The sequence below is a fragment of the Pterocles gutturalis genome, unplaced genomic scaffold (assembly GCF_000699245.1).
Source record: "Pterocles gutturalis isolate BGI_N339 unplaced genomic scaffold, ASM69924v1 scaffold47054, whole genome shotgun sequence".
NCBI classification, from domain to species: Eukaryota; Metazoa; Chordata; class Aves; order Pterocliformes; family Pteroclidae; genus Pterocles; species Pterocles gutturalis.
The window spans coordinates 13,512-26,612 of record NW_010134943.1 but is presented as its reverse complement, the minus strand read 5'-3'; the positions used below and the strand labels follow the sequence as shown (position 1 = coordinate 26,612).

Here is a 13,101-nt window from a genome sequence, read left to right as displayed (position 1 = left end):
AGAGTTGGGGTTGTTCAGCCTGAAGAAGGCTCTTGGGAGACCTTAGAGCAGCCTTCCAGTACCCGAAGGGGGCCTGCAGGAGAGATGGGGAGGCACTCTTTATCACAGAGTGTAGTGATAAGATGAGGTGTAACGGTTTTAAGCCAAAAGAGGGTAGATTTAGACTAGATTATTAGGAAGAAATTTTTCACTGTGAGGGTGGTGAGGCACTGGAACAGGTTGCCCAGAGAAGATGTGGATGCCCCATCCCTCGAGGGGCTCCAGGCCAGGCTGGATGAGGCTTTGAGCAACCTGGTCTAGTGGGAGGTGTCCCTGCCCGTGGCAGGGGTGTTGGAACTCGATGATCTTTAGGGTCCCTTCCAAAACCATTCTATGATTCTCTGATTGCCTTTTTTGGAAACATCAATTATCTTGTAATTTCCCACTGTTGGTGAATTTGTTCAGAGAAACTGGACATGTGCAGTCTTCCTCTACATAACTGCTTTGTCACCTGTGCATGCTGCCATTCTCACTGCACCAGATGCTCACTCAGGGGCCCAACTGTAATTTAGGGTCTTGCACAGGATTTAAGCACCAAAACACCTCCGGGGATTCAGCCATACCTAATAACCATTTCAACTTATTCAGCTGGTCCCAAGGGAAAGGCTTCCTGGTCTGCAAATTACAGTAGCACAGGTAAAGGGACAAGGGCCCAATCACCTCACACAACACCTTATCTCTCTTTTCTGTGTCCCTGAGGGGACAGGGTGAGTATATGCACAAGTGAGGGACAACTTAACTTCTTACTACTCCATTCTTCCCATTTCAATTTGTCCTGGGCACACACTGGAGGAAACTCGAGTGTACACATCACCAGCCCTGCACCAGGCCACACTCACCTGAATATTGCTGCAGCAGCCAGACCTTGAGCTCGATGAAACTATGAGCAAAGTGGCAGCTGTCCTCGCGCAGGCAGCCATAACGCACCTCATGTCGGCATACATCGAACTGGAAATGCTCCTGGAACTGGCGGATCTTGGAGTATTTCAGGGAGGTGGAACGCACAATGTGGACCAGACACCTGCAGACAGTCCAGAGAAATAAGACGCACCAGAGGATCAAATCTTCACCCCCTCCTCCTTACATGTGACTTTCAGACATTTGACTGTGCAGGCAAAGGATGCAGAAAATCAACTCTGGGAGAGGCAGACTCCTAGTGGGAAAAGCAAACCCCCGCCCTCACACCCTATCAACCCTAGGCAGGTATTTTCAATCTCCTCAGCCCATGGGTGATGATCTGCTTAAGTTCAGAGATCAGACACATTTCAAAATACGCAGCAACAATACCAACTCCTCTGGCTCAGCAAGTCCTTAAGTCTCAGGTTGCCAGGAACCAGAGGGATTGTATTACTGTGTACTTGACATGTTTCTTATATGTTTTTTCCTAAACAGTCATTACCAGCCAGAGGCAGGACCCTGTGCTAGAGGATCTTTGGTTTGACCTTTACGTAAAGGCCAAACTGAAAGGCAAATTAAGTCAATGGAAAACTTAGGCTGATTCCAAAGGGCTTTGCTCATGCCTGAAATCCCTCAGTACCAGAAGCAAACACACTGGGTGAAGCACACAGTGCTATTTATCACGCTTTGAGCTGCCCTATGACTGGAACACACAGGGAGGAAAGAAAGAGAGAGATCAGGGCCCTGGAGTTAAACTGGCTGGACTTGTGAGAGATTGCTCCCGTCAGCAAAAAACATTCACTCACTTGTTGTCATGGAAACTGTGTTTGGCAGAAAGGTTGGAGCAGACAGATGGTGTGTCCTTGGTCCCTTTGCTGATAATCCGGGGTTTGCTGTCAAAGCAAATCTGAGAAGAGAAGAATTAGAATGCTGGGAAAATCTTAGAGAGAAGTGAACCAGAGCCACTTCAATTGGAAGAGGAAGAAGAACCAGAGCCAGTCTATTCTAATGTTCAAAGTCAGAAAAGGCCTGGTGAAAACTTTGTGGTAGGGCTTTAAAATAAAGCAAGCTAATTTTTGGAAAAGCTTCCGGACAACATTTTTTGGCTAATTCTCCACAGTGTTTTCCATTGTGGTTGGAAAAATTTTGGTCAAAGCCACATATTCTTTCCCAGTTAGCCAACAGAGAAAGAACAAGGGGAAATGATGGGGATGAATAAAAGAACAGTCAGTTCACAGCAAAGAACACGTCTCTTGACATGTAACGCTGCCAGCATGGGGAACTCTCTGCCGGAGAGCATCAAGATGGCATGAGACAGTCCTTAACTGACCAACTTAGTGACTCACCATACACATCAAGTGGGAATGTGTTGCATTATGGGGTTCTGATTTCTAAAGTAGCTGGGGCTAAATTACAATTCAAAGCAACATCTCAAGACAGAGGAAGAAACAGGTGGTCCCATGAGGCTTTGTGCACCTGGTTCAGCTGCAGGGCTAAGGAGGAAAACTACCTCCCCTTTCTCCTCTACAGCTGCATCCACTGCTCACTGCCCTTCAGGGAGCAGGGCACTGCCTGGGACATATCAATGGTCCAGATACATACTGAGGAGACAATGAAGGGTGCCTGCTCCCTCCCGCCTGCTCTGTACCTCACAGAGGAAGGTGAAGATGCCCTGATGTTCCTTGAGGAGCTTGGCAATGGTGAGGCTGCTCTGCTTGATCCCACCTAGTGGGTCAAAGAGGAGGTCACGGTTGAGGGTCCCCTTCCTCTCCTCCGTCCACACGTCGATCTCTTCCTGGTGGTACGCGAAGGTGCAGTTATCCCCGTACTTACAGTCCTGCTTGTTAAGCATATCTACAAAGCAACAAACAGCACACACCACCACACAGGGAGGGAGGCCCAGTCAGAAACTAAACTCTCATTCGTCTCCTCCCACTGCCCACACCCCACAAGGAGCTGAAAGCAAAAAACACTGAGTTAAATCAAAAAGAAAAGACATCTTCCCCCCAAGTTTGTCTATACCAAGTCAGTCACAAAAGTTAATGCAAACTACTGAAAGGTGGAATCTCAAGTAATGACATCTGTTATGGAAACTGTCTCAAAATGGAGAACTTTTGGAGAACCTGCTTTACTTCAGTACCTGGCCACAGACAGACCATGATTTAGCCAACCCCTCTTAAAGTCAGTCAAGATACTAAGCGGCCGAGCACTAAGGAGCCCTGTTATCTTGGCTCTTGCAACCTCCCCACCTCATTAGGTACTTTGTAATGACACTGCTTCAGGGACCAGTCCAGACACATTGCCGGCACATATGGAGGAATGGACTGGAGCAAAGGAGCAGGCAGAGAGAGCTTTGCCCTAGGCGGAACCACAGCCCTGCCATGGGGCTGCTGGATCGAGTGGGACTAATACAGGCACACGTACAGGAGGCAGGTTCTCAGCAAAGCCCATGTCAACAGGGCAGCTCTGAGCGCTTGGCTGTGCACAGCAGCTCACTAGGCCTTTGCAACTCTTGTGCTCCACCACTTTAAAAGCTATGTGCTCTCCACAGCAGGGGAGCTCACTGCCTTTCATCGTACTGGGCCTCCTGGTCCATGAGCTGATGGGACAGCAAGATCCCAAAGACAATAAGTGATACCAACTGGAAGACCCCTCCTAACCTTCCCTGGCACACTCCGTACAGCCTCTTCGTAGCCACCAACAGCCCTATCCCCTCCAAATCACCTTTGCACAGGTAATAGGATCCTACAAAGTTGGTTTTGGTTGGGCGAGGACGGATTCTTTTCCAGGTCTTGTCTTCTGAATTCTTCAGCCTGCCCAGCAGGATGTCCCGCTTGCACTTGTGCTCCAAGCCTTCCCGATAGGTGTAATCACCAGCCTTGGGCCCTGCAGGAAAGAAGAATCCCATCAGCCTGGGCAAAGGCAAACCCCAGCCTGGGCCAATGATCTGGGTGGCGGAGCAAACACATCACCTGTTTTGGGGTAGCAGATATGACAGGCTTGTTTGAAGACATGAGTAGATGCCAGGGGGTTCTTCACCAGCAGGGCTGTGTTGGGCATTACTGGTTCTGGCTGGGACAGCAGGTGCTCAGAGACCTTGGGCACAGCTGGGTGACTCACTCCACCAAGGCTGACCTGAGCAAAAACACACATCCCTCTCTTCAGCTTCGCAACCACATGGGTAAGAAACCTCTCTAACCCACTGCCCCTTTCCAGTCCCTCAAAAACCTTTCTCCTTGTCTCTCTTGTCAAAATGACATTTCAGAAGAGCTGCATAAACCTTTTTCAAAGATAACAAACAGTGTGATAAGTTCACTTCAAAGATGGGCCTCCTCTCTTGGTAAGGGACCTTAGTTTTCTATCATGAGCCGCAGACTAAAACACTCCCTCACTCCTTCCCATTCTTCCCATCACAACCAACTCTACACTTGAAAGACTCTCAAACCAACCCTATCCCACCCTGGGAAAAAAACCCAAACCACTCATCAGTGAGTCTTCAGGGAGCAGATTAACCCAAGGACAGATACTTTGCTTCACATTGATATTAAAAAGGCTAGCAGATGACAGGAACTTAAGAGTAATTCTTGCTCCAAGCTTGCTAACCATAGACAACCCTCCTCCATGACTGGAGACATGGGACAGGGCAGAACAGTGTATCTGGAAAAGCCTCCTGACAGTGGCAGAGAGGAGTAAAGAATCTCACTAGTTTTAAGACAAAGCTGGCTTACTCTGCCCCATCCTTCACTGTTATGTGCCTGACGGATACAGTGGGACACTGGCCTCCGTGACCCCCTGTTGAGCCTAAAACCTAGGTCACTCCATGTTTATCTTGGCAATACACAGAGTTGCAGATAAAAATGGAACAAACATCTTTCTACTGACTCTGGGGAAATCTTTACCTGCCTTGCCACAACATGGGAGGCAACACTCACTGGGGCAGGTTAAGAAGAGGGGCCCAAATTACCTACATTACCCAAGTCACTACTACCTTGGCTCCAGAGCACCTTGCGACATCAGCACGGGGAAGTGGCTCACTCACCACGGGGGATGGTTTTTGGCTGCCAGGTGGGTGTCGCAGTTCCTGAGGGCTAGTTTCTTCTAAGCAAAAGAAGGGGGAAAAAAGTCCCACAAAACAAAAATAATAATTTAACTTTCAGAGGCAGTTCTGCTCATAAAAAGACAAACATATGCTTATTAAATCCATTTGTTTTATTTATTTTGTAACATTTTAATACTTCTTCCTCAAACCCCCTCTCAGACTTGGAAAAACTCCAGGAAAGACTTTCTTGTCCTCCAAACCCTACTGAACCCCACTCCATGCTCCTGAGCACTGGCATTCCCAAGGCGGCATCTCCAAGGCAGCCCAATGCCGAGACGAATCTGAGTGCTGAAGTGCTGACTGGTCAATCTCTGCTCTTCTCAAAATACTTTTGCTGCCAACATACTGCAATACTAGAGACAAATCAGACAAGAAGAAGCCTGCCTTCCCTCCTGGGACAGGAGGGGACTTTGCCCACCATCCTCCACAGTGTTGCTCCTTGTGACATGAGAGTGCAGTGCCCCATGCAACAGGACACTCACTGCCCTGAATCCAGAGATGGGAGAGGCCCACCTTGGCTTCTATTCTTTCCAGTGCAACAAGGTCCTACAACATCTGAAACAGTCACCAGGATTTTGCTCATTTGGTCCAAAATGACTAAAAGTCATTGGGGAGGGTGGAGGAATCATGTTATAGTCTAGCAAATTGTGCCAAGGGAGGTGTCCTGGACACCAAGCCAGGTTTCAATCTCATTGCTTATCGTTATACACCTTTGTGTTCCTTTCGCCTCTTAAAATTTCACACCATGCACATACTGGTTATCTGGGATTACATGCCTATAGCCTTTCTCATTACTCCTGAGCTAAAGGTATTCAGTTGCTCTGTTCAAGACAACTCCCCACCCTCTTCTACATTTATACTTCTGTTCTGGAGCACTAGCAGACAGAGCTATATGACAGATGTCCTCAGCACTGAAGGAAGTATTTTGGCATGCATTCACAAGTAAAGAAGCACAAAACCCCATTAGCCCCACACCTACCAATGGCAAAAGAATCCAAGGCATCCAGTGACCCTCTGCTTGTCCCAAAGGAGTCTAGAGCATCGAGTCGTGAGTCTGTGTAGGGGAGTAGATCCAGGGAATCCAGCGAATCTAAGGTGGAGCTGCCACTTCCTCCTGGTGGGGCCTCAAAGGCATCCAGGACAGAGGAGGAGGAGAGCTGTTTGGTGGGATCCATCACCAGGCCAAAGGAGGCAGGTGGCAGTGGGGTGGAGACAGGAATGCTGGCTGTCACAACGGGGGGCAGCAGCGGAGTTCCCCCCGGAAACACAGGGATCAGCTGGGGCATCTCTGTTGGCAGGTTGGTAGGAATGGTGCCCTGGACCAGAGACTTTGGGGAATTGGGAAGGGGGAGGATAAGCAGCAAATTAGGAATGAGAAGCAGAGAATGAGTGAACACAGAGAGCAACAGGCTCCCACAGAAGTTCATGCTGTATCATCTGAAGGAAAACGATATCCAGCAGCTCCACCTGCCTGCAGACTTCCCACAGACCTTCCAATCTATCTATGCTGCATGCAGTTTGGACCGAGGTCCCTGAGGAGGTGTTGGGCTATTTGAGCTCATCAGTCTGCAAGGCAGAGCCCTGTGCTGGGCACTTACACCAGCTCAGGTTGAGAAACAGTGCAGCTGAGTACACACAGCACCGAGGTCAGGGTAAAGGCACCTCTCATCAGAGCTTTTTGGCTCAAGAGGCATCCTGCATGAATATGATTATATTGCTTCCAGACCCATGTTGGCTCACTTAACATTAGCAACACTGGCAACTAAAATCCAACATAAGTATGAATACAGATTGTCTCTACAGCTCCCACACCTGTTCAAAGAGCTTAGGCCGAATGCAGCCTGCACAAAATGCAAGGAGATTAGAGCATGCCCACTGTATAAAATACATCCATCACTCCTGCTTCAGCACACTCATTTCTACCCTCAGGCCAGCTTCAACTCCACGGACACCAGAGGCCAGGGGGAATGTGATGGTGGGGAAATGTCATCTTGGATACTTTTGAGGGGCAGCTCCACGAAGTTGCACACAGCAAAGCAGGCTTGGACGTGGGCTCTTTTAGATACTCACAAGCCGGTTGCAGAAATAAAGGAAGGAATGAACAAGTTTTGCGAGAGGAAGAGCTAGGAGGAGAGAGTGACAGAAAGAGAGAGAGGCAGCACACATATCCACATGTTCCAAGGACCTATTTGGAACAAGAAGCAGGGGACCCATGCAGCGCCCACTCTTACTAGAGGGTATGGTGACCCTTCAGCAAGGGAGTCCAGGAGAGAGTCCAGTTCTTCCCCAATGATGTCCCCATCTGTGAAGTCCTCCACACTCTCAGGCACTGTCAGGGACACGCAGTCTGCAGATGGGAGCAAACTGGCAGCAGGGAGCGAGTTTTTAAACTGGCAGCAGGGAGCGAGGTAGGCAAGCCCTTTGCATCTGAGTCAGAGGGCAAAGAGGCCAGCCCCTCGCTCACAGGGACGGAGGTGTCCACAGGAGCTGGGAGGCACTGCAGGTCCATGGAGCAGTCTGTGATGAGGGAGAAACAGAGGCAGTCACCCAGGAGAGCCTCTTGCAGGGGGCAAGCAGAGCACAGCCTGGCAAAAATCAATATTTTACAATTCCATCAAATCACAAAAATGAAGTATGCCAATTTTCCAAGAGGAGGGGCTCTGGTCTGAAGAGTTCTTGCCCTTTCATTTTTGCTTGCAGTCTCCAATGGCTCACCGATAGCTGAAATACACTCTAAGGGCCAATGTCCAGAATGACTGTCAGGATTTGGCAAGCACATACAGTAACCAGGCACAACACAAAACCCGTGGCTGAGCAGTTACTGAATTCACTGTGGCCAGGACTAAAGGCCAGGGCCACATAATCCAATTGCTCTATAACCCAACACCTGATGTTTTCTTTAATGTTCCTCACTAATGCATTTGGCAGACATCACTGCCTTCTCTACTCCTTGGAGCTTCAATATCCCAGCTGAAAGCCCGCTTACTCGCACACCCTCTCTAAAACCTCAGGTATCCTAAATGGCAGAAGATGAAAAACACAAGGTCCTGCTGGGAAGAGAGTCAGAGATCAGGTGCTCAGATCAGGTTGTGCTAACAATGTGTCCCTAAAGAACCCCATCAGACACACTCATCTCTCTTTACCCAAGTAAATTCCCTGCTCTCGAGTGCTTCCTCATGTCCATAGGTGGGGGGTTCCTGCCCACACTTCCCCTCAACACCTCAGCTGCAAACATCCCCTCGGGAACTTTTGTGAGACGGGTTTGGGGCAGGAGGGAGGCAGTGATTTTCCCTAAGGCTTCCTTGCCTCTCCAGTACACGACTGAAAAGGTAAGAGGTTCCCATCATGCAATATGAACCTCTGCTATGTGAAGTTAAGGTTACAAGCACATATTCTTCATAGAAGAGCATTTTATTCTCAAAATAAATTAAAGGTTAAAAAAAAAAAAAAAGACGTTCAAATGTTAGAAATTTGGAAAATGCAGTGTTACATTTGCAGTTCTCAAACCAAGCACCCAAACTACCTTAATTCTGCCCCTGTGCAGATGTCCTGGAACAAAAGAAAAGAAATAAGACAAAGATGCTACCTTCTCCATCCATGTGGCAGTGGTTGCACTCTAGCTATGACGGTCTAAGGCTATAAGCAAAGCAAAGTTTGGAAGGAGAAACAATAGCTTTTATTAGAAAGACAAATAAGAATGGGAAAAGCAACTAGACAAGCTTCCGAGACACAAATCTTGATCCAGTGAGAAATTCTGTATCCTGCCTGTACAAGGTCTGCTCACTCAGTCCTCACAAGAATTCAGCCATCCCCTTCTAACTGGGAGCGGGTGAGTGAGCCATGTTGCCATCCTCTACACTGAGTGTTCAGTGACCGAGGACTGTGTTGGTGCCCTTCTTAGAAAGCTCAGCAGATCAGCAGTTCCTGCAAACCCCCAAGTCCTGAACAAAACAACAGCAGAGATGACACACACACGCAGGCCCCCTTATCTCTAACCCCACCAGAAGCACACCACCACCCCCTGAAAACCTTTCCTCCTGCATTTGTTGTGAGTGGTCCACATGGATGGATCACAGCCGAGGTCGCTGTACTGGAGGCCAAGCTGTGACAAAAGGCAGGGAAAGCAGGGGGAGGTGGTGAGGGACAGATCGAGGTCCCTCTCCACAACCTCATGCATGTGATTGAAGGAAAGCACATGCTGTACCTTACGGGGTCCAACACAGGTTTTCAGTGCTGCAGCTGGACATATTCCCACAGGCAGCAGCTCAAAGGAAGGCTGTGAACATCCTTAGTTCTGCAGCTGCCCCTCAGATCAGGCTCAGCTCCAACCCCATGCCCCCTTTGCGGTGACTTCTCTCAGCTCATCTCCCGTTGGTGTGGGCCCCCTGGCCGCACTCAGGAGCCAGCCATCCATCCATCCAGCTTCCCTTGGTGCTGGCCTCATTGCTGGTAGCTCGGCCAGATTTCCCTGAGTACAAAGGGACGGCTTGTGCCTTCCCATTTTTCAGATGTGTAAATCTGGAATACTGTCAAGATCCCTCCAGGGGCCAACAAGAAGTTCAGGACACGCTGAAAGGGACACGGACATGTGCAAGGGGGAGCAAAAGGGTTCACAATGACAGGGCCCCAAAGGATCCAGAAGTTCAGACCTTCTCTGAGGAATGAATGAGGCCCTCCAGTTCCCACTCAGACTGGGAAGCAGAGGAAAGAGACCCTCACACACCCACAGAGGCCCAAAACTGTGAAAAGCTGAATGCATGACCAAAAGGCAGAGAACAATACGGGAACCCCTACAGCTCAGTGCACATGAAGGGTGAGGAGAAGAGCAGGGATCAACAGGTTCCACCACTTGCAAGGGGCAGAGAGCAGATGTCTGCTCCTCTCTCCCTGACCTCCCAAACCCTGTCATTCCTTCAGCCACTCCCTTCCATTCTCCTTTGCCCAATCTTTTCCTCTGTCCACCCTTTCCCATTTTTTTTCCCATCTGCTGACCTCAGTCACCAGCCACCGTACCCGCCTCTCATGTACTCTCCTTCCAGAAAGCTCATACACCTCCCGCATTCACCTAATGTTTGCTTCATCTTAAAAAATAAAACAGCTTTCTTTGATGAGCAGATCACAGGCACATACCTGCCTCCCTCTGATTTCTGTCACTGCCATGACACTAAGCCCCATGTACTATTATTATTATAAACTCAATGAGGGTCTTGTCCATCTGCTCCCCTGAACCAAGTCTCTCATACCATGCCCCCGCACACGGTAGCTTCTCTGGCCATACATCTGCCTGTCCCAGAGGGGCAAGTACAGTGCTTTTAAAAGCTTCATTTCTAGCTCCGCTTCCCAAAACAGCAGTGATTCCCTAGTGCATTAGCTGTCCAAAGGCCATACTGAGCCAGATCTGAGCCATGACCCATGCAGGGCAAGGCTGAGTTAATCAGATGACTTCAAGCAAAGCATGAGGCTTCAGGAGTCTGCATTTTAAAATCAAACCAAACCAAAACAACAAACCCCCCCTTACTAAAAGAGCTTTGAATCTGAAACTCCCAAGTTACCCAGCACCCACAGGCCTCCTGGTGGCACACCACTCTCAGGGCCAAGGGATAACATATAATTTCAGTGCTTTTGAAAAGATTTCCTATCAGTAAAGGTCCTCTCTGCCTGAACTGCAGCAAAGGTGGCATGCTGCTCTTACACCAAATCCTGATTAGATAAAGAGTTTACCGGATGCAATCACTCCTTACTCTGCAGTAGGAGTCCAGTTCATTTTAGCACAGCACGATAATGTGAAAAACTTTCCTTAATTCACAGAACTGCGTCTCATGACTGCACAGAGCATTCAGTTACCGAACTGGCATTCACCAGAGAAGTAGCGTGTCTTCCAAAGCACCCTAATAATGAAATTAGTTTCTATCTATAAAAAGAGCAGTTACTACTTGCAGTGGTAAGTTGTCACACTTACCCTCATACACACAGCTACCTTTCAAAGGAGTAAAGACTGATGTGCTCAGAGGCACAAGTTCAATGCTCCAGCACACATCAAAGGGCAAAGCACATAGCAAGCCTTTCTGCAGGGGCAGAGTTAAGGTCACTTGTTTCCCAGAATGAGAAAAGCAGCTCCATAGCCCTCCTTCTGCTCCTTCTGAGTGCCTAACCCTGAACATGGCTCTCTCTGGGTCCCTCCCAGCTCCCTTTGTTTTCATTTCCTCCACCTCAACGTCTTGGAGAACCATATGCGCTCAGAGCACAAACAGTCGCCTACAACCTTCACTTTATCTGAACTGTTCTGGCTGGGGGCAGTTTCAGAAGCTTCACCAAACCCAGCTTTAAGAAAGCAAAACTGGAGAGAGCTGTGTACCTCAGCAGTCCCTTTTAATTCCCAGACATGACTCTCACTAGGCCTGGAAAAAAAAGTTTTTTCTGCAGGAAAAACACTCCTTCCCACCACCTTTTCCTCCTCCTAGTTACCAAAGCCAGGAGCGCACAGAAGAGACACAAATGAAGACGATGCCAGCCTGGTCAGATACCTTACCAAAGCCACAAAAATCAGAGAAGACAGAGGTCTTTACCTGTTTCGATGTCATCTATCGAACCCAATCCATTGGTAGGGGTCTGCAAAAAAGGGTGTAGGAAAGGGGAAAGAAAAATATCACCAGAAATCAATCTTTAAAAATATATTTACACTTCACAGATTAGGCTCTTTACTACTCCTAAATGCATCTGGCCCTTCCCCTATATGGCCCCTCTCAGTGCAAGAGCAGTAAAAAACAACAAAGTGTAAGAGGCCATTAAACCAAAGAGCCTATTCGTTTTTACCTGCAGCAGTGGACAAACCCTTTTGCCGCAAAGGAATACCAGCCCTGCACAATATCCAACCATGTGAGCAAATCTGTATACAGAATAGGGTTTTTCATGTGTGGATGAGAACACTGTGTCCCAAGTCCCAGGACACATCAATCGGTCAGCCTCATGCAGTGAGAGATCTGATTAGCCTGATTTTACACAACAGTCCTTTTCTTAGTTCACATATTTTGCAATCTAACAACCACAAACTTTTACATCAAACTCAAAACAGGAAAAGGTTTCTGCCAAGGCAAGTGCTGACTTGGAACTCCAGGCAAGGAGTAAAATGAGCCCATATTTTACAGAAACATAAACAGAGGTAAGTACGTGTGCCTTCAGCTTAAACTTAAAAAGGCACAAGTAAAGCATTACTCTTGAGATACTTAATCTACTGCAATAGTTTTTGCAACTTCTAGCTTTTGCACTATTTTAATTTTTTGCAAAAGGAAAGATTTTCAAATTAAAAACTAGGCAGAACTACTAAAGAAAGCTGACTGGCTTTCCTAGAAAGATGTGAAGGCAAGTCACTGATTGGTGGGAGGTAAAATAATTCTTTAGTATCCCACCTTGTTGTACAAAATGAGAATTTTTGCAGTTTTATAGTCTGTTTGCTTTAAGGAGTAGTGTGAAGTACCAAATAGCCTGTAAAAACAGTGCATGGGTTTTGGGTTGGTTTTTTTTTTTTTTCAATGGTGGAACAAAGAGATCAGCAATTTCTTATATTTTAGCTTAGTATTTGTACAGTGCCCTGCCCAAGCTGGATCTCCCAGGTGACAGAAAATACAAAGAATACATAAACTGTGCATGTACCTTGCTCAGTACCTGGTATGATTTAATTTTGTATGTTTCCTCAGCAGTTGCACTTTCTGACTTAGCGTTGCCCTAACTACGTAAAAACTTGAAAACTAAAACTTATTTAAAATGCAAGAGAAAGGAAACATTCACAATGACTAAGAAAAATAACCATCCTCAGTGATCTAATTACTGACATCAAAAATGTTGTCACTAGAAATATTTTAAAATAAATTAATTTCCTTGGCAATATTCCTTAAAAGTGGAAAATGCTAATTAATACTTTTAAATCCTAAAAGACAGTTACAAATTCGCATGTAAATGAAACTGCAAAGCATTCTAGTAGCACAATCCATGAACAGTAACAAACACAGGATGTAAACTCTACCTGGTTTGACAAATTGATTGATGTGCCATTACTGAGTAGCGAGAAT

The 13,101-nt window shown here is 47.4% G+C and overlaps 1 protein-coding gene across 1 annotated transcript in view; it reads right to left on the bottom strand.

Moving 5' to 3' along the window:
- Positions 1-878: 878 nt before the first annotated feature.
- The window catches only part of ZC3H7B (zinc finger CCCH-type containing 7B), a gene marked incomplete at its 3' end in the record, with an annotated part of 20,533 nt that continues 8,310 nt past the window's right edge, over positions 879-13,101 (bottom strand). The window contains 11 exon segments of the mRNA XM_010081739.1: positions 879-1,060; positions 1,743-1,843; positions 2,585-2,790; positions 3,661-3,822; positions 3,909-4,071; positions 4,976-5,034; positions 6,015-6,363; positions 7,267-7,440; positions 7,443-7,552; positions 11,602-11,644; positions 13,056-13,101. The exon segment at positions 13,056-13,101 is cut by the window's right edge and continues 11 nt beyond it. Of these exon segments, the coding sequence (XP_010080041.1) occupies positions 879-1,060; positions 1,743-1,843; positions 2,585-2,790; positions 3,661-3,822; positions 3,909-4,071; positions 4,976-5,034; positions 6,015-6,363; positions 7,267-7,440; positions 7,443-7,552; positions 11,602-11,644; positions 13,056-13,101 (1,595 nt within the window).